At 45.4% G+C, this 18,554-nt stretch overlaps 1 protein-coding gene across 3 annotated transcripts in view; it reads right to left on the reverse strand.

Annotated features, from left to right (window-relative positions):
- Positions 1-18,554, reverse strand: part of BRAT1 (BRCA1 associated ATM activator 1) — a 437,354-nt gene that overhangs the window by 106,593 nt on the left and 312,207 nt on the right. For all 3 annotated transcript variants that reach the window (XM_069647597.1, XM_069647599.1, XM_069647598.1), the window contains 2 exons: positions 12,544-12,646; positions 12,352-12,450 (listed from right to left, as the gene is read on the reverse strand). In XM_069647597.1, the coding sequence (XP_069503698.1) occupies positions 12,352-12,450; positions 12,544-12,646 (202 nt within the window). The remainder of the gene's footprint in view (positions 1-12,351; positions 12,451-12,543; positions 12,647-18,554) is intronic.

Consider the following 18,554-nt stretch of genomic DNA (forward strand, 5'->3'; position numbering starts at 1 on the left):
TGCCTCCCACGTTGAGCCTGCCGCTGCCTCCGACGCAACTGCCTCTGCCAGCACGACGGCATCCAGGCTGATGGAATCCACCGACGCCGTCGTGCACCTGCCCTGCCCGATGATGCCGGCACATCTGCCATCTGCTGGGGTCCAGTTGCTGGGGTGTCCACCCCTGCTGGACCTCTGACTCCCGACTGTGGCAGGGAAGGGATCCCCACCGAGCTGGCTGCGTTGGTCAGGGCAGGTCCACAGGGGGTCTTGGTGGCATCTGGGCCGGAAGACGGCATGGAGAATGACTGGCGCATAGTCTCCACAGCGGAGGAGAGGGCCGCCAGAGTGGCCGACACATGTACAAAACCCCTGACCATGGACACTCCCAACTGGGCCACGTTGGCACGCTGCTCTTCGTGATGACGTGCGTGCTCCCCCCGGGAAGCACGCACGTCATCACGAATGTCACACGTGCGCAACGCGACACCAATCAGGACCTTCTCCATACGGCCTGGGGTCCCCTCGGCCGCAGGTAGAGGAGTGTCAGATGACATGGACATCCCCCCTGCCTGGGATGGGGCATCCCTGCTGGTGCATGGTGGTGCAGTCACAGTGTCAGGGACAGTGACATGCACAGGCCCCTCCACGGCGACCTGTGCTGCCTCCTGCCCCTGGACTGCACCACTTGCACCAGTGGTACCACCCCCACCAGGCCCCATGTGCGGCTCAGTAGCGGCCTCCTCCTCCTCACCAACCTGGATGGCTCCACACCGTCTTCCGCCGTTGCAAGCCCCTGTGGGCTCACCCACCCCTTCCGCTGCAGCCGTAGTGGCAGACGCAGCACCAGTCCCCTCACTCCCGGACGATGGTAATATCTGGGAGGTTGACTGGGCCTAGCGTCGCCTGCCGGTGGGGGCATCCCCGCCGCTTTGCTCCACAGCGCCGTCTCCGCCCTCTTCATAACTTGCCGCTGTGTAGAGGGAGACATAGAACACAAGCATCAGGGTACTGTACAATGGTCCCCTAGACAGGAAGCAATAGCAGATGAGTGGCACTGTCAAACATCCCTCCACAACACATGGGTCAGTGCAGGCAAAACACATGCAGTAACAGTCATGGCGCATGCTATGAACATTAGCATACATGTCCAAGGGACTCTTGAAATATACAATGCTGGTTTAAAACTCACATGCATCATGGGTCATGCCTATCACATGCACACACTTCACCGTAGTTTCATCCATCTGGTCTCGTACACCCCAGACACAGTGGATACAAGGATGAGTAGGCTGCATCAGTGAATCTGAACATTGTCACAGACATGTGTCATGCATCCATGGCATTTACAAGTCACAGACACGCAAGTCAGACACACAGACATGGACACCATACATGTCCATGACAGCAGAACCCATCCCTCACACCCCATCCACGTCCAATAACAGAGACGGGCATGCAATAATGTGTATATTCTGCATGCTGCTCTGCATGTTGCATTGCAACACATGCACCAACCATGTGGTTCACACATTACTGGTCTCACATGCATGACCATGATGTCCATGCACACACACATACGTACGTACGTACATGGCCTATGTCACACATACAGGCAAGTATCAGACAACCTGCAACATGCCCTGTCTCACACAGCAATGCTTGGCCACTTACCGTTCAACTCCAGACGGTTCTGCCTCCGAAGGATCTGGGCGTGGAGCGCTGGGCCTACGCGCTCCACGCCTAACTTCCCGCGAACCCCAGGAATACACGTACCCCACTCAGTATATGCGTGCTTTTTATTTGTCCACACTTTTGTAATGCGTCGCCTGCCTTCGTGTGGCGGACGTGTTTAGGCCTGTGTGTGACTTTGCCCGTGTGCGGGTTTGCCCTATTCGATTCCATGAATACGTGGTTCGCGTGTGTGTGGGCGTTCGGTGTACTTCCCCAGCAGTACTTCCCCCGTTACGCCTTCTTTTTCACGTGTTATTCCCCATTCAGCGTGTTACGCCCCCTGTTCCGCCTACTTTTGTTGTGTGCGCTGCGCTATGTGCGCTTTCGCTGTGCGCTTAGCGCACGCTGTTTGGAGAAGTGTGCGCCAGCGTGCGCCATGCACGGATTTGGCGCACAAACCGTGGGAAAGGAGCGCAGCGCCTTCCTTGAATCGCACGCTTGCTTTCTCACGCTTGCGCCTCCTTGCGCTGAGATTTTCAGCGCACGTTTGTTCCATGAATCGGCCCCTATAGACATCCTGTGCGTCCCAGGTGTGAGAATGCCGAACTGACCTTTACCTGCTCCCAATTTACATGAATAGTAGAATTAATGTTAAAGCATAGTGAGTCTTTAGTGCGTAAAGGCATCACGGGAAGTTTACTTAAGAAGCCATTTAGGTAAAATCCTTACCGAAATATGTTAAGACAAAGTGTTAATTATTGAATTATTATCCCATCTTGTTCTGCGACTACAAATACCAGCGTTTATTTCTGGAAAATGGGAAGATGGGCTTTGGGTTTTGAAAAACACTTTTTTTAATATTTATTTTTACGTGTAACCACTTGTGATGAATGAAAAGGTCACCCCTTTAATGCGCTTTGCCTGACATTGACGGCCCAAGCAGCCACCTTTAATAAATGACCATACGATTGAGCTACTCTCTGTCACAACTCTGCATGGGAGTTGCCTTCTACCTCTCCCAGCGATAAAAAGACATGCAATCCCCTTCCTCCCCCCCTGATGTTAGTCGCCTGGACACAGTGATTGCAGGGTTCCATGTGATAATACCACCGCAAAAATATCGCCATACAAGAATGGTGCCCTTTTTTGCTGCGATATTATCCCATGGAACCTGCGGGGGACACCCCTGCAGCCCCCATATTTTTTTAAAAGGGAGCGGGGGACACCCCTGAAACCCCAATATTTTTTTAAAGGGAGCGGGGGACACCCCTGCAACCCCCCCCCCCCCCCCAACACCCATTTACCCCATAATTAATATCGTCTATGCTGTTTCCCGGCCACTACATGTATGCGATATTATTAGTGGGGATAATATTACCAGATTCCGATTGCAGCAGATGGGGTGTTCACTAGCCTCAGATATTGAAAGAAGCATTATGATAAGGCGTGTGTTTTCTTAGCACGGGATTGGGATTCGAACTATGTTGTGCTGCATTGTCTTGCTTCCACGACCAAGCGTCGCCCCTGTGCTATCCTTCCTCCCCACCCCAAGGCACAGCAACTAAACAATGTAACTACACACATTCTGTACCCACGGAAAATTAACGAAAACCAACCCTTGCCCATTCAGAGTACCCACCGATACTAGCAATATGCTTTATTTGTGCAAGTATCGACAGCTTACAAGACAATGCTGAACACCCACGCTTCGCGAAACAATGATTAGCCCAGACCGGCCTCCTAGGGGGCAGGTTGGATCAGTGTTACCCTCCCTGATCCGAGGTAGCCAGCCGAGCATGGCGAGACCCCTCCCAATTACACCACAACAAAACCTGGCCTCTGGGCATCACCTGTTTTCAACCCTCATGCGTCCCTTTCGTGACCCTTGCTGGCAGTACTCCACAACCATTGGGAATTCAATCTATTATATGCCGCCTACAGGATTATACGCAGGATTGAAAGGGGGTCTAAGGCGCTGCATTTGTACCTCGCGCTTTGGAGCCAAGTACCCTCAAATGAGCACATTACACATTAAACATATACATAAAACAAATGCAAAGATGCATAACACAAATGCATTGAAAAGGTGTGCGATGCGGGTGTGAAACAGGGAACACTGTTCTTCAGGGAGCTGGAAACGTTCTAGTCCAGACCCCCAACCCTCCGAGCGGGTCATGAAAGTACGCGTGGATGATACACAGGGTGTGGACAGTATGACATTATTGCTACATGAGCAGCAAATTTGGTGAGAACCTATTTCCCAAAGTGAATGTTTTTCTTTATTTTTTATGTGGACAGTGCTTTTCTGTTCGATAAAGGGGTGCAACCTGTGATCTGCATACTATACGGGAATCGTCCTTACCAATCCAAGCATGGGTGTCATGCAGTAGGTATTCAACCTTGAATCAGTTCCGCACCTGCGCTCTTGCATGCGCGGGATGGCCTAGGACAACGACCCTAGCCCCCCCCACACACACACACACCCTTCCCCCTCTCCCCCCTCCCTCCCCTCTGCCCCCTCTCTTTCCCAAGTCCTCTCTTCCCCCTCCTCTCTCTCCCCACGCCCCCCCCCAGTCGATAGAGCGTTACCTAGTAATAGGTTAGGCCTCTTCTCGCAATGCTGCCAAATGTCTGATAACCACAAGGCCGCCAGCAAATCTCTATAGCACGCGTTATGCCCAAAGATCCTTGTGGCATTAATGTGCCCCACCTGAGTGGTGGACCATACGTCCCAGCAGTGGAGAAATTTTGCTGAAAATATTGGGGGGGACATGACCTCTGAAGAAAAGATGACCCATTCAAATGAATGGAAACAAAATAGTGTGCCATTAAAGTTGGGGGGGGCAAACACCCCCGACCCTCCCCCCCCTAAAATTACGCCCATGCGTCCCAGAAGCTGTACTTTCAGTGATTTCAGGCAAATAAATGCATCTAACAACGTTGGGAATCCCACCAAACGTCGGCCAAGTTGATCCCTGACCCGCTGACACATTATGGGTTGGGGGGAGGAGGGGAACATGCAGGGGGGCCTGGTTGATGCTGTTTACAACTGCTGTTTAAGGGAAATAATTGGGCACTGTGTCCCAATGGCAGTCTGCACCCTACAGCTATCGGCAAACATGAAAGAGTGGCCCTCTTTGGGAAACAGCTCGCAGGATAACAATCTTCAGGTTGTGGTAATGTGGATGAATCCCACAGGGCGGTGTTAACGCTGAGGACCACATTTGTATAGCCACTTGGCTCACCATCACCATATCGGCTTTCAAGATTAAAATACTAAAATGTTAACGCGGGACATGCCCGGCCAGCGCGAGAACGCATTCAGAGCGATTGAGAAGAGATATAGAATTTAAAAAACAGGGACCGTCACAAAAGTACTACCCCGGCCGTGCTCGCTCCCCCATCGGCTGCACACGCGAGCGCCACCTCTGGGCCCCAGCGATGCAAACACTCGCACAGATAAACTGTGAACTACATGGCAGCGTGCCTTTAGATATCTGTGCGCTCCCCACCCAGCACCCATAATCGGTGCCCTGACAAAATGGATGCTCCCTCCTCCCTCTAGCCAATCTACTTACTGTATGAGATGGTGCGCGCATCCTAGGAAAACTGACGTTTGTCGCCAGGCCAACAAGCCCACAGCGGCAGCGCTAGTCGCCCTTGAGGCAACGCCATCGTCTACTTGCAAGAACTAGATCACTCTGCTGACTATAATAAACATAGTCCAACAGGAGTTTAAGGGAAAAGAACCATTGTTGCATACAAACGAGAGAAAAAAAACACGGCACAAAGTTAAGTGCAGTCATTTTGCTCCTACTTCGGAGCTTGCAGAGCTTGCACAGCTTCCGCAGCAGCAGCAGCAGCAGGCTGCCAGGCGTGAATGAGAGCATGCCGGCCCAAATGGTGCTTTGAGCATTTCATCGGCCAGGGTCAGCCAGTTTCTATAGGAGAAAAGGACACCTTTGCACACCTAAATGTATCTAGACTTTTGTGTGAGTTTTTTTTTATGTTTCTGTAACGTTATCTAAAGTCAAGGTGCGGGGGAGAAAAATAGCAACCCTGGCATATGGGTTGAAGGAAATATGAGAACAGAGTAAGTTCCCTATTAGGGAACTCCCGTCCCCTGCACACTATCTGGGGCTTATGGAGCCAAAGTATTCAAAGAGTATCTAATATAGGTATTTGGTATAGCTTTTGGTTAGACTTAAACCTAGCGTTGATTGAAGCAAGTGTTTTTTTGGCTAACATAGTTAAAACATAGAGACAGTTGTAGAATAGATATTCACTTAAGTACAAAAGACAACTTGTGACTTGATCTTTAGTTCAGGATTTATTGGTCCAAACAGGATTGCCCAACGCGTTTCGAGAGTTATTCTCTTCTTCAGGGGCTATATGCAATTCAAAACTTTAAATCTATTAAAAAAAGTTAAACAATGTTCTAGATTAGTTGAATAATTGATAATAATTTACATTCAATTGCAATATTCATTTTTACAAGAAGATATTCATTAGATAATAGAAAACCTCGTTATTTACAATTCCAGTATAAGCATTGATTATCGTGTAACAGTGATCCCACTGTCGCATATGTTCACAATTTTGGCAATTACACCATACAAAACCAAAAGAGGTATCCATAATTCTTGTGGAAAAAACTTAGTTCATTGAAACCAATTGGTTTTTTAGCTAATATTAAAGTAACAGAAAGAAAAAGCACTAGTTAATTGCCATTTTCAGAAAGAAGGACATAGAGTAATTCCTAATTACATATTTTATTATTTCAGCACGAGATCTCAAGGTGGTAAGAAATAGTGGTTGGCTTACCCTGTTTTTATGTTTTAAACATTAGGATAAGAAGAATGATCCATGATTATGGGTCTGTAAAATATTTCACATCGACAGTTTCAACAGGAGTCAATACGGTGTTTAAGCCTGTGTAAAATAAAGTGATGGACCAGTCCAAGTATATTGGTATATTGATATGATTAAAGACACGAACAATCTAAACTGAGATGTTCACTAATGGGGATACATAATAGACTTACTTAATGGAGTTCAATCTCTAGAGATGTGGGAAAGATGGTCGTGCTCGAAGTCTGTAGGCATACTGCTACGTTACCGTAGTATCCACGGATTCTCCATTAGGAGGAGAGAAATGCCGGTGTGGCTTTTTTCTTTAATCTGGGGAATCGAAGAAACCCAGTTTAGGATCTAAACAGATTCTCTTAAGGTAAAAAAAGTTCTGGCTGAGGGCCGTTGTCAGCGTACTTACAGGTTTCTGACTGTATGACTCGACTGGAAACAAGTACCGTCCGGCTCCGTACGCTGGGGAATACAGAGTGTGAGACTAGGTTACAAGATGGCCGTATTTGTGGATAATGTAAACGTGACGTCATCACGCGGCGTGCGTGCATGACGTCACAAATGTAAACAAGGAGACGGGTGCGTGACGTTGAGAAAGGATTCAATCGAAACAACATACTAGATTAATGTCTTAGTGCCGTGGTGTAATTTGTAGATGCGATCGGATACGACCCTATGGTGTATATCAATATAAGGGGTCTGTAGTAGATGAACATTAAAAACAAAGGTAAAAAATAAAGGTACCTAAATTTGGGCCTATCTTTCGTTCCAACTAACAACACTACAATGTTTGAAGAAGAAGTCAATCTGTTCAAACTTATAAGAAAAATGGAGCTGAAAGTATTCTTCAATTCACTTCCAGAAACAGCAGAAAAAAGGAAAACATGTAACTATTTGGAACTGAGAAACAAGAGCTCTTTCCATCCCCAGATCAATCATCCTATAATCAATCTCTTCAATCTCAAAACTACGAAAGACCTCAAAAGAATCAAATACTCTTTCAACAACAGAATGAATATCAGAAACCATCAACTCAAAATAATTAAAGAATTAGCTGAAGACCCATCAATCACACTTAAACCAGCAGACAAAGGAGGAGCTCTTGTACTAATGGACACTGAATTCTACAACAAAGGCTGTTTGAACTTACTAAATGACCGAAGCACCTACCTAGTTTTGGACTCTGACCCAATATTATCCATCAAAGAAATAGTTAAGAAAACCATTGACAAAGCTCTGGAAATGGATTGGATTACAGATCAGACAAGTGACTTTCTTATCAACAAATTTCCAGTCACACCTGTTTTTTACTCATTACCAAAAATCCACAAAAACAAGATGAATCCTACGTTCAGACCAATAGTAGCAGGAACCGAAAGCATATTCCACCTACTGGCTATTTATCTAGACCGAGCGCTACAACCTTTGGTGCAAAAAACTTCTACATACTTGAAAGACACTGCTCATTTCTTAAGACTACTTAAAGAAATAGCAATAGACAATCCATCAGTGATTCTATTTACCCTAGATGTAAATAGTCTATATACATCCATTCCCCATAATCAGGGGATAGAGGCACTTGAATGGTTTCTTTTGAACCACCACAACATCCTGATCCAAAAAGTATTTGCCATAGAGTTGATAAACATTATCCTCTATAACAACTACTTCCGATATGAAGGCAAATATTACCTACAAACATCAGGGACATCTATGGGGTCAGCAGTAGCCCCTGCTTACACAAACATTTTTATGTTTCACTTGGAGCAAACACATATACTGAATAAAGAACCATGGAAAAACAAAATCATCTGCTGGAAACGCTACATAGATGACATCTTTGTGATTTGGCAGGGGACTCAAGAAGAACTTCAAAAATTCTTTGATTACCTAAATAAATGTCACAAAGGAATTACCTTTACCTTGGAAATCGGCCAACCGAATATACATTTCTTGGATGTTAACATTACGAAAATGGGCACTGATCTGGTTACCAACATCTACAGAAAGCCTACAGATACAAACAACACACTCCACTTTGGGAGTTTTCATCCGACACACTTAAAGGATAACCTTCCTTATAGCCAGTTACTCAGATTAAAAAGGATCACGTCTGACACAAGCAATCTCCAGAATGAATATGAAGATATGAAACAAAGATTCAAAAACAGAGGATTCCCAGATGAAATACTAGACAAAGCAATCCAAAGAACAGCACCGATATCTCGAACTAAACTTCTAGAGGAACAACCCAAAAAACGACGACAAGATTAATTCATACTCTGAAATTCTCTAGTCAGAGCTTCCAGATAAAAAGGATTATTACCAAAAATTGGGACTTCATTAAATCAGACGCGAATTTGAACCGATTGTTCCCCGAACCACCAATGCTGGCTTATAAGAGAGGAAAAAACCTCAGGGACTCTCTCATCAGAGCAGAAAGACCCAAAAAATACGCCCAAACGACACTGAGGAAACAAAAAACCGGTACATATCCATGCTTGAATTGTCAGCATTGTGGCAACATCATAAAAGGTGACCACATAAGACACCCCAGCAGTGGTAAAAAAATAATTCTGAATGATTTCGCGACCTGTGACAGCAAAAACTTGATTTACACACTCCGATGCCCCTGTGGGAAATATTACGTGGGCAAAACAAACCGAAAGGCAAAGGAACGCTGGACGGAACACAAATCCAACATCAGGACATGTAATACCAAATCACCGGTATACAGACACTTCAAAGAGAATGGACATAACATTACCCAACTTAGATGGGCAATCCTTGAATTAATCCACCCCCTTCCAAGAGGCGGAGACCTAGCCAAAAGACTATCCCAAAGGGAATTATTCTGGATACATAAACTTGATGCTTTATCACCCCACGGGCTTAATGAGGAATACTATTTAGGACCCTATCTATAAAACCTCCTTTTTGCATAATCTTCCTCTTAACATTATGTTGAATTTCCTACTATAAGACGCTGCCTAGACACGTATAAAAGCATCAAAAGAAATGTATAAAAATTGTACCAGTTTCAGTTACAACTAAGATGAAACCTGACGTTCTTTTATGCCAAAACCAAGAGACTGAACTCTGAATGAGGCAGCTGAATAATTACAAAACGCTACCTAGAAATGTATAAAAGCAACAAAAGAAATGCATAAGAATTGCACCGGTTCTAGTTACAACAAAGATTTAACCAGACGCTTTTTCATGTCAAAACAAAGAGATTGTTAACTCTGAATGAGGCAGCAGTATAATTACAATATGTGTCAATTTTGCACTTTGTTTTTTACCTGACCTGTCTACCATTACTCGCTAAGAGGACCATACCCCTTCTTCTTTTCAAAAATATCACAGTATAGTCCTTGGGGTAGTGTTGGTACTCTTACCATCATACTCCGAGTGGACCACATCTTTAAATATCGTATTTGAAAATATCTGATGAAAGCTTTAATATCTGTTCAATTTGCATATGTACTCTACATGTTGCTCCCACATTTCCCAATAAATTCCGTTCGAGTTTCTTGCATCGCCATGTAGCTCTCCTCTACTCAAGACAAGGTTACTATAACTAACTTCTTCACATCTAAGAGTTGGTCCTCTTCATCTAAGAGTTGTATCTCAGCAGACCATGTCCGCCATTTTTTTACCTTCATTTTTGTACCTTTATTTTTTACCTTTGTTTTTAATGTTCATCTACTATAGACCCCTTATATTGATATACACCATAGGGTCGTATCCGATCGCATCTACGAATTACACCACGGCACTAAGACATTAATCTAGTATGTTGTTTCGATTGAATCCTTTCTCAACGTCACGCACCCGTCTCCTTGTTTACATTTGTGACGTCATGCACGCACGCTGCGTGATGACGTCACGTTTACATTATCCACAAATACGGCCATCTTGTAACCTAGTCTCACACTCTGTATTCCCCAGCGTACGGAGCCGGACGGTACTTGTTTCCAGTCGAGTCATACAGTCAGAAACCTGTAAGTACGCTGACAACGGCCCTCAGCCAGAACTCTTTTTACCTTAAGAGAATCTGTTTAGATCCTAAACTGGGTTTCTTTGATTCCCCAGATTAAAGAAAAAAGCCACACCGGCATTTCTCTCCTCCTAATGGAGAATCTGTGGATACTACGGTAACGTAGCAGTATGCCTACAGACTTCGAGCACGACCATCTTTCCCACACAGACTAGCACGACCATCTTTCCCACATCTCTAGAGATTGAACTCCATTAAGTAAGTCTATTATGTATCCCCATTAGTGAACATCTCAGTTTAGATTGTTTGTGTCTTTAATCATATCAATATACCAATATACTTAGACTGGTCCATCACTTTATTTTACACAGGCTTAAACACCGTATTGACTCCTGTTGAAACTGTCGATGTGAAATATTTTACAGACCCATAATCATGGATCATTCTTCTTATCCTAATGTTTAAAACATAAAAACAGGGTAAGCCAACCACTATTTCTTACCACCTTGAGATCTCGTGCTGAAATAATAAAATATGTAATTAGGAATTACTCTATGTCCTTCTTTCTGAAAATGGCGATTAACTAGTGCTTTTTCTTTCTGTTACTTTAATATTAGCTAAAAAACCAATTGGTTTCAATGAACTAAGTTTTTTCCACAAGAATTATGGATACCTCTTTTGGTTTTGTATGGTGTAATTGCCAAAATTGTGAACATATGCGACAGTGGGATCACTGTTACACGATAATCAATGCTTATACTGGAATTGTAAATAACGAGGTTTTCTATTATCTAATGAATATCTTCTTGTAAAAATGAATATTGCAATTGAATGTAAATTATTATTATCAATTATTCAACTAATCTAGAACATTGTTTAACTTTTTTTAATAGATTTAAAGTTTTGAATTGCATATAGCCCCTGAAGAAGAGAATAACTCTCGAAACGCATTGGGCAATCCTGTTTGGACCAATAAATCCTGAACTAAAGATCAAGTCACAAGTTGTCTTTTGTACTTAAGTGAATATCTATTCTACAACTGTCTCTATGTTTTAACTATGTTAGCCAAAAAAACACTTGCTTCAATCAACGCTAGGTTTAAGTCTAACCAAAAACTATACCAAATACCTATATTAGATACTCTTTGAATACTTTGGCTCCATAAGCCCCAGATAGTGTGCAGGGGGCGGGAGTTCCCTAATAGGGAACTTACTCTGTTCTCAGCCAGTTTCTATGCCAACACCACACACTGCTCCCATACTCTCCTTTACAGTTCTTTACATTAGCAATGTTTTGGCAATAGTTTGGGGTTACACCTCCAAAATGCACCAGAACATACAAACAACAGTACGTAAGGTACCCTGGTTTGCTAGATATGGTAAGAACATTCACATTTAACAGGGAAGGTTTTGGACAGGAGTTTCATATAACGCATCCTCATGAAATCTTACTGAATTTGGACAGAAATTGATCATTATTGTTGCTTTGGTTATTTATTTATTTAAAATATGTTTATTGCCATTTTCAATCAAACAACTTTAATTCCCATCTGCCCCCCCTACACATCCCTCCTGCCCCCCCTACACATCCCCCTGCCAGACAGAAGTATATATGGTTCCTACGTTCACTTTTACCATCATCAACTGGCTTTACATGATATTGAAAACTCTCAAATGATGTGGACACCATTGTTGCACAAAATCCCCATTTAGATATTCCAACACTGCAGCCCATTCGTGTCAGAACTTTCTGCTGTGTTTATTTTATGTAGTCTATCCTTTGGTGCTTATGAGTACCAATTACAAATGTAAAGTTAAAATGTATGAGAAACCTACCATTTACATTCCTGGCCAGATGAGTAATAAATTCCAAAGCAGAGTCTCGGATCTCCCAGATAGGACTGCACAATCGCATCTGCAGCACTGGCAAGAGATCTGTTAATAACAAAATAACAGAAATTCGGAGCATGAGAAAAAAATTAGGGCCTCCATTCCCCTTACATAGATTTAGGGAAAGGGCATTATTACCTGTAAGAAACCGCTCACAGTGGGGCATCTTGTCTGCGGAACCTTCTGTTTCAGACAAGTTCACCAGCCATTGTAGTGAAGACTGAAAGCACTTTTTTATCACCTGGAAAAGAAACCATAATATCAATGAGGCATGAAAGTACTTAAGGAAAGGTTACCCAAGCTCATGGTACTGTAATGCCACTATGCATAATTAGTAAGCCTGGCAAGGTCTTCCAATTGAAAGGATCAACTCCACACAGATTCTTTACAAAGACCAGAAACATAGACTCGACCATCCCAAGTATTATGCAGGAGTCTTACAACCAACTAACTCTCTATACGTTTTTGAGGTGTAATGATTTTTATTTGTATTTCAAACTTACATTTTGTACTACACATTTTCCATTGTAATCATTTATTTCTATTTAGTTATTGCATATCGTCTGTTTAATTAAATTATATATATTTTATTGACACTTGATTGGACATTCCATTATTTTTGGATTGCCCAAGAGGAGTATGGCCTTCGTTGAGTCAGGTTTCCACAAAAAGCAAAGGATGTACATCTCCTAACTGTGCCCGTTTTAGCTTTATTTTTGGGTTCACTCTTGGAGTGCAACACTATGCCCCATGGTCCCCACCCCCAACCAAACACTATGCCCCATGGCTCCCACCCCTCAACCAAACACTATGCCCCATGACACCCACCCCTCAACCAAACACTATGCCCCATGGCCCCCTCACCATCAACCAAACACTATGCCCCATGTCCCTCACCCCAACCAAACACTATGCCCCATGGCCCCCTAACCCCCAACCAAACACTATGCCTCATGGCCCCCACCCCTCAACCAAACACTATGCCCCATGGCCCCCAGACCCCACCAAACACTATGCCCCATGGCTCCCACCCCTCATGCAAACACTATGCCCCAAGACACCCACCTCTCATGCAAACACTATGCCCCAAGACACCCACCCCTTATGCAAACACTATGCCCCAAGACACCCACCCCTCAACCAAACACCATGGCCCCAACCCCCCAACCAAACACTATGCCCCATGCCACCAAGCATGCACCATGCATACATACTCATACAGACCCCAACCCCCAACTCAGCACACAAACTCACAAGCATACACCATGCACCCATACAGACCCGAATCCCTCACCCCCAACTCAGCACACAAACTCACAAGCATACACCAATACACTATGCACCCATACAGACCCGAACCCCCACCCCCAACTCAGCACACAAACTCACAAGCATATACCATGCACCCATACAGACCCGAACCCCCCACCCAAACTCAGCACACAAACTCACAAGCATACACCAATACACCATGCATCCATACAGACCTGAACCACCCACCCCCCCAACTTACCAAATAAACTCACAAGCATGCGCCCATACAGACCCGGACCCTGCACTCCCGCATTTCAACATACACTGAACGTGCACACAACAACAACAAACATTCAGGCAGAGCCGACACCCCCCCCGTCCACCCTCCCCCCAGCATCTCAACATACACTGAACGTGCACACAAACACATTCAGGCAGACCCGACACTCACCCCACCCCCACATCTCAACATACACTGAACTTGCACACAAGCACATTCAGGCAGACACGACACACACCCCAACCCCGCATCTCAACATACACTGAACGTGCACACAAACACATTCAGGCAGACCCGACACACCCCACCCCCGCATCTCAACATACACTGAACTTGCACACAAACACATTCAGGCAGACCCGACACACAATCCCTCTCCGCATCTCAACACACACTGCACTTGCACACAAACACATTCAGGCAGACCCGACACACTCCGACCCCGCATCTCAACATACACTGAACTTGCACACAAACACATTCAGGCAGACCCGACACACAATCCCTCTCCGCATCTCAACACACACTGCACTTGCACACAAACACATTCAGGCAGACCCGACACACACCCTACCCCCGCATCTCAACATACGCTGAACTTGCACACAAACACATTCAGGCAGACCTGACACACACCCCCCGCCCCCGCCGCATCTCAACACACACTGCATTTGCACACAAACACATTCAGGCAGACCCCGCATCTCAACATACAAGTAGCACCAAGATCCGACACCGACACACACACACACACACACCCTCCCAAAATAAATCTGTACTTACCGGACGACGTGCTGGAAGGCAGGCTAGCTGGAACTCTGGCCTTCCAGCATCAAGCCTTACTGGCCACGCCAGCCGTAGTGCCGGCCCTCCATTGGTGCAGCACACACACACTACGTGGCGCGTAGGAGCTACGTGGTTCGTGTGCCCTGAGCCAATGAGGACCAGTGTTTTGTCCGGCACGGAAGACAACAAAGACTTTTTCTAATGGAGGGCGGCCGATGCTGCTTGCGGGCCGCCCTCCATTAAAAGTGTTTGTTGCTGGCGGGCCGGACAAAACGGCATGGTGGGCCGCAACTGGCCCCTGGGCCGTATGTTGTGCACCCATGGTCTAGAGGGAGTCTGAAGCCACTCAACGGTGTGAGGATCGATAGAGACTGAAGCACGCCATATATAGTGTTGAGTGAGGGAAGATAGAAGTCAGTCCATGTCTGACTGAAGTTGCGATCGGTATCGAGGAGACAGAGTGAAAACCCCAGCAAACTACCAAGACCTGAAGCCACCAGCAGTAGAGCAGGAGGAGAGGAGAACGTACCCTGTCAAAGGTGCCCACCTGCCGGGCCTACAGTGGGCCAGGGAAGTGGGACGCACAAGCACATAAACAGAGGGCTCACTGCAGCAGTTTGCCCCATAAAAGTAGACCTTAAGTCTGTCAGCAAAGCAAGGAACCTTCATCTGAGAGCCAACATCCCCAAGTGGGAGAAGTGGAAAGACCAAAAGAGGGGGAGAGCAGATGGTATGAAGATTCAAACGTAGGAGTTCTTCATTGTGGGAATTGATGTCCATATTGCCAATGTATGTTAATGTTGTCCAACATGCTAAAGAAAAGGATTAAGAGTTGCATTTTGTGAAATTATGTTGTTATTCTCACTTTGAAGGAAAGGTTGTGTGACAGGGTCAGAGGACTGACCCTGTCAAGTGCGGAGGAGGGGTGTGGGGCTCTTTTAACCAGGAGCAAAATGTCTAGCAGGGTGTTGGCCAGAGCCAGTCCTGCCCCAGAGTCAGGGTGAGGGAACTGGGTGGGTTCTATGTTGTTACAAGATTTTTGCCCAATTTATTTTTTAAACTCATCCCATTTACTCTATTCCCCACCCCTCCTATCCTTTATATCCCCTTACCCACCTCAATGAAAAATGTTCAGCAAAAAGCGAACAGAAAAATATACTGGTGATGTAACATCGTACCGTTGGGAGGGCCCAAGTCTCCATCCCCTCTACATGTGCCTGCTGACAAATGCAAAGTACAACTTGCAATCACCCCATTCCTGCCATACAACATGCTGGTTAGTATTTTCTCTTTTCTTTTACAGGACTACCACATTCACAAACCCTGCAACAAAAAGCAGTGCAGGCAGCCCAATGGCGAGAGAGGTGGCAGCGGACTTAAAGCAAGCAGAACGTTGCTTGCAGAGAGCCAGCAGGCTGGAAACTCATCTTGCACAGAGAAAGAACAGTGAAATTGACTTTTCTTGCAGTGGGCCGCCACCTCGAGATACAGGTGGTCTCATGTTCATAAAGGGGCGGGGCTTAAAGGGTGTTTTATGTATTTTGCTCTCTGTTATCTCGCCCATGGGGGAAAGAAAGGTTTTGCTTTTCCCAAGAACCAGCTGAGCATCAGGGCCAATGTAAGGTGGAGGAGGCGGACAAAGGGGTCTGGAAGACTTGGAGAGTATTGGTTGTTCAGGTTAGGGCAAGGGAGCAAAAGGCAGAACAAGAGACCAGGGAGAGGAAGCACCACCGATTAGTGCATGGAAGAGAATTACAGAGAGCATGTGCGAGGTGAGGTATTGATTGGTGAGAGAAAGTGGTATTTGGTGAGTAAGGTGAGTGAGACTAGGTGGGAGTGTTGGGGAGTAAGTGAGGCTGAGTGAGAGATGTGAGAGTGAAAGGAGGTGACTACAGGATAAGGCGGGCTGGAGTGTGCTGTAGAGAGGAATGGAGAGCAGAAGAGAGCACCAATTTGCATGATCATTACTATTGTGGGACCCCAGGTTACGATCCACCTAGAAGACCCAAAGGAAATAAGAGATAAAGTGGTTGCCTTTTATCAATTTCCTCTAGTCAGCCAGATTCTTGACAACAGGCGTTACCGATTTCGAGAAACCAAGTTAGGATTTGGGGGAAGTCTAAGGTAGAGGGCTAAGTAGGAGGGAAATCCATGGAAGAGAGAGAGAGACAGAGACAGAGACAGAGACAGAGACAGAGAGAGAGAGAGAGAGAGAGAGAGATGGAACTTATTCAAGATCTTAATTAAAAACTGTGGAACCATCTTTGCAACAACAACTGACAGGAGAACTGAATTGAGGTATGCCGTACGGAGGCGGCGCTGGGCTATAGAAGAGATTTGAGGAAAACACAATTTGCAATCAACTGATAAGATAATCGAGGAAAACCCTGTGCTGCTGCACGTTTGAGGGACTCGTAGTTACCCAAAAACTACTCAATTTGGAAATGGCAACACAAGAAAGAATGTCACCTCTGTTACATTGCGCAAACCAAACTTAAGCTAAAGCAAATACAAATATACCAAACCAATGTCAGTGCTGAGAAACAATGGTCCAAATCAAGCTGAACAATAAAGTCATCAGCCTAAATAATTGGTGCAAGAGGTTTTATGATGTAATTTGAAACAGAACTGCCGACAACAACTGACAACCAACTTGACAACTTGTTTTCCCGGGTCCCCATATGGTTGTCCAATATTTTTACGATAGCTGTCCCAATCCCCGTTTTGGTACTCATCACCTTTTGTGCACTCCAAATATAGCTGAGGGTTTGCAAGGAGAGCAGGGGAGGAGGGACATATATGTTGCCCATGAATGCTGATGGGGCAAGAGAAGCAACACCACACATACGACAAACACAACAAAAAACTGAAATGCCTGAATGTGTCACTCCCCCACTCCCTGGGATTGTTCACAATACCACCCCTGGATATAGACAACTGTGAGGCATTCTGGGTAGATTATTTGGCCGAGGAAGAAGCCCGTTTGATACTGGATTGTTCCCTGGAAGAGTATGAGGCACAAGGGAGGAGCTTGAGTAGGGTAACAAGGATATGGCTACTAAAGGGTAAAAAAGGGGAGCGCATGGCAAAAGGTGTGTTGATCGATAAATCGATCAAAAGGGGAAATGTTGTAAGGGTCCAGGTCTAATATTGCCAAGGGGGGCGCTTGTACCAGTTAAGCAAGTAACATGGTGACCTCACTGCACAGGGTGCAGGTAGTATAGCTATAGTTTGTCCGTTTGGCACAGCACGGTTAGACACATGAGGAACAGAAAAGGGTGTGTGTAATTGGGGGTAATTTGTTTAGCTGTGGGTAGCATCAGCCTACGGGATAGGGGTGCAAGGTGTTCTATGGGAAATATGGTAGCGGTCTAGGGGGCTGCTTGAGCAAGAACAATGGGGTAAAGACTGAGCGGCACGCAACAGGAAGCCAATCAGTGGAGAGGGGTATTGGTGTGCCAAATGTGCAACATTGTAAGGTGTCCTCCCTGATGTCCGCAGGAATCGATCCAGATATGATACTTTATTCATAGCGCGCCTATACACAAATGTTTCAGGGCGCGAGGTTGCATTGGTCGAATCCAGTGAGAATGTCTCGCCCCTTGCCATCTCAACATCCCATGTCCAATCAGTATGCAGCAGTTTATCCATTTGTATATTGAACAGTGCCAACAAATGGCAAATAAGTGTTCTTGATATATTAGCACAATCACCTTGTAGGGTGGTGTAGGAAGGTTTGTGAGGTCACGAGGGGTGTTCATTTGATTTCGTCCCAAGAAAGGTTTCACCCAATAAGGGTCAAGTATGATAAAGCTTGCTATAGGGGTCC

The sequence above is a fragment of the Ambystoma mexicanum genome, chromosome 2q, assembly GCF_040938575.1.
Source record: "Ambystoma mexicanum isolate Mex_15411 chromosome 2q, UKY_AmexF1_1, whole genome shotgun sequence".
Taxonomy (NCBI): domain Eukaryota; kingdom Metazoa; phylum Chordata; class Amphibia; order Caudata; family Ambystomatidae; genus Ambystoma; species Ambystoma mexicanum.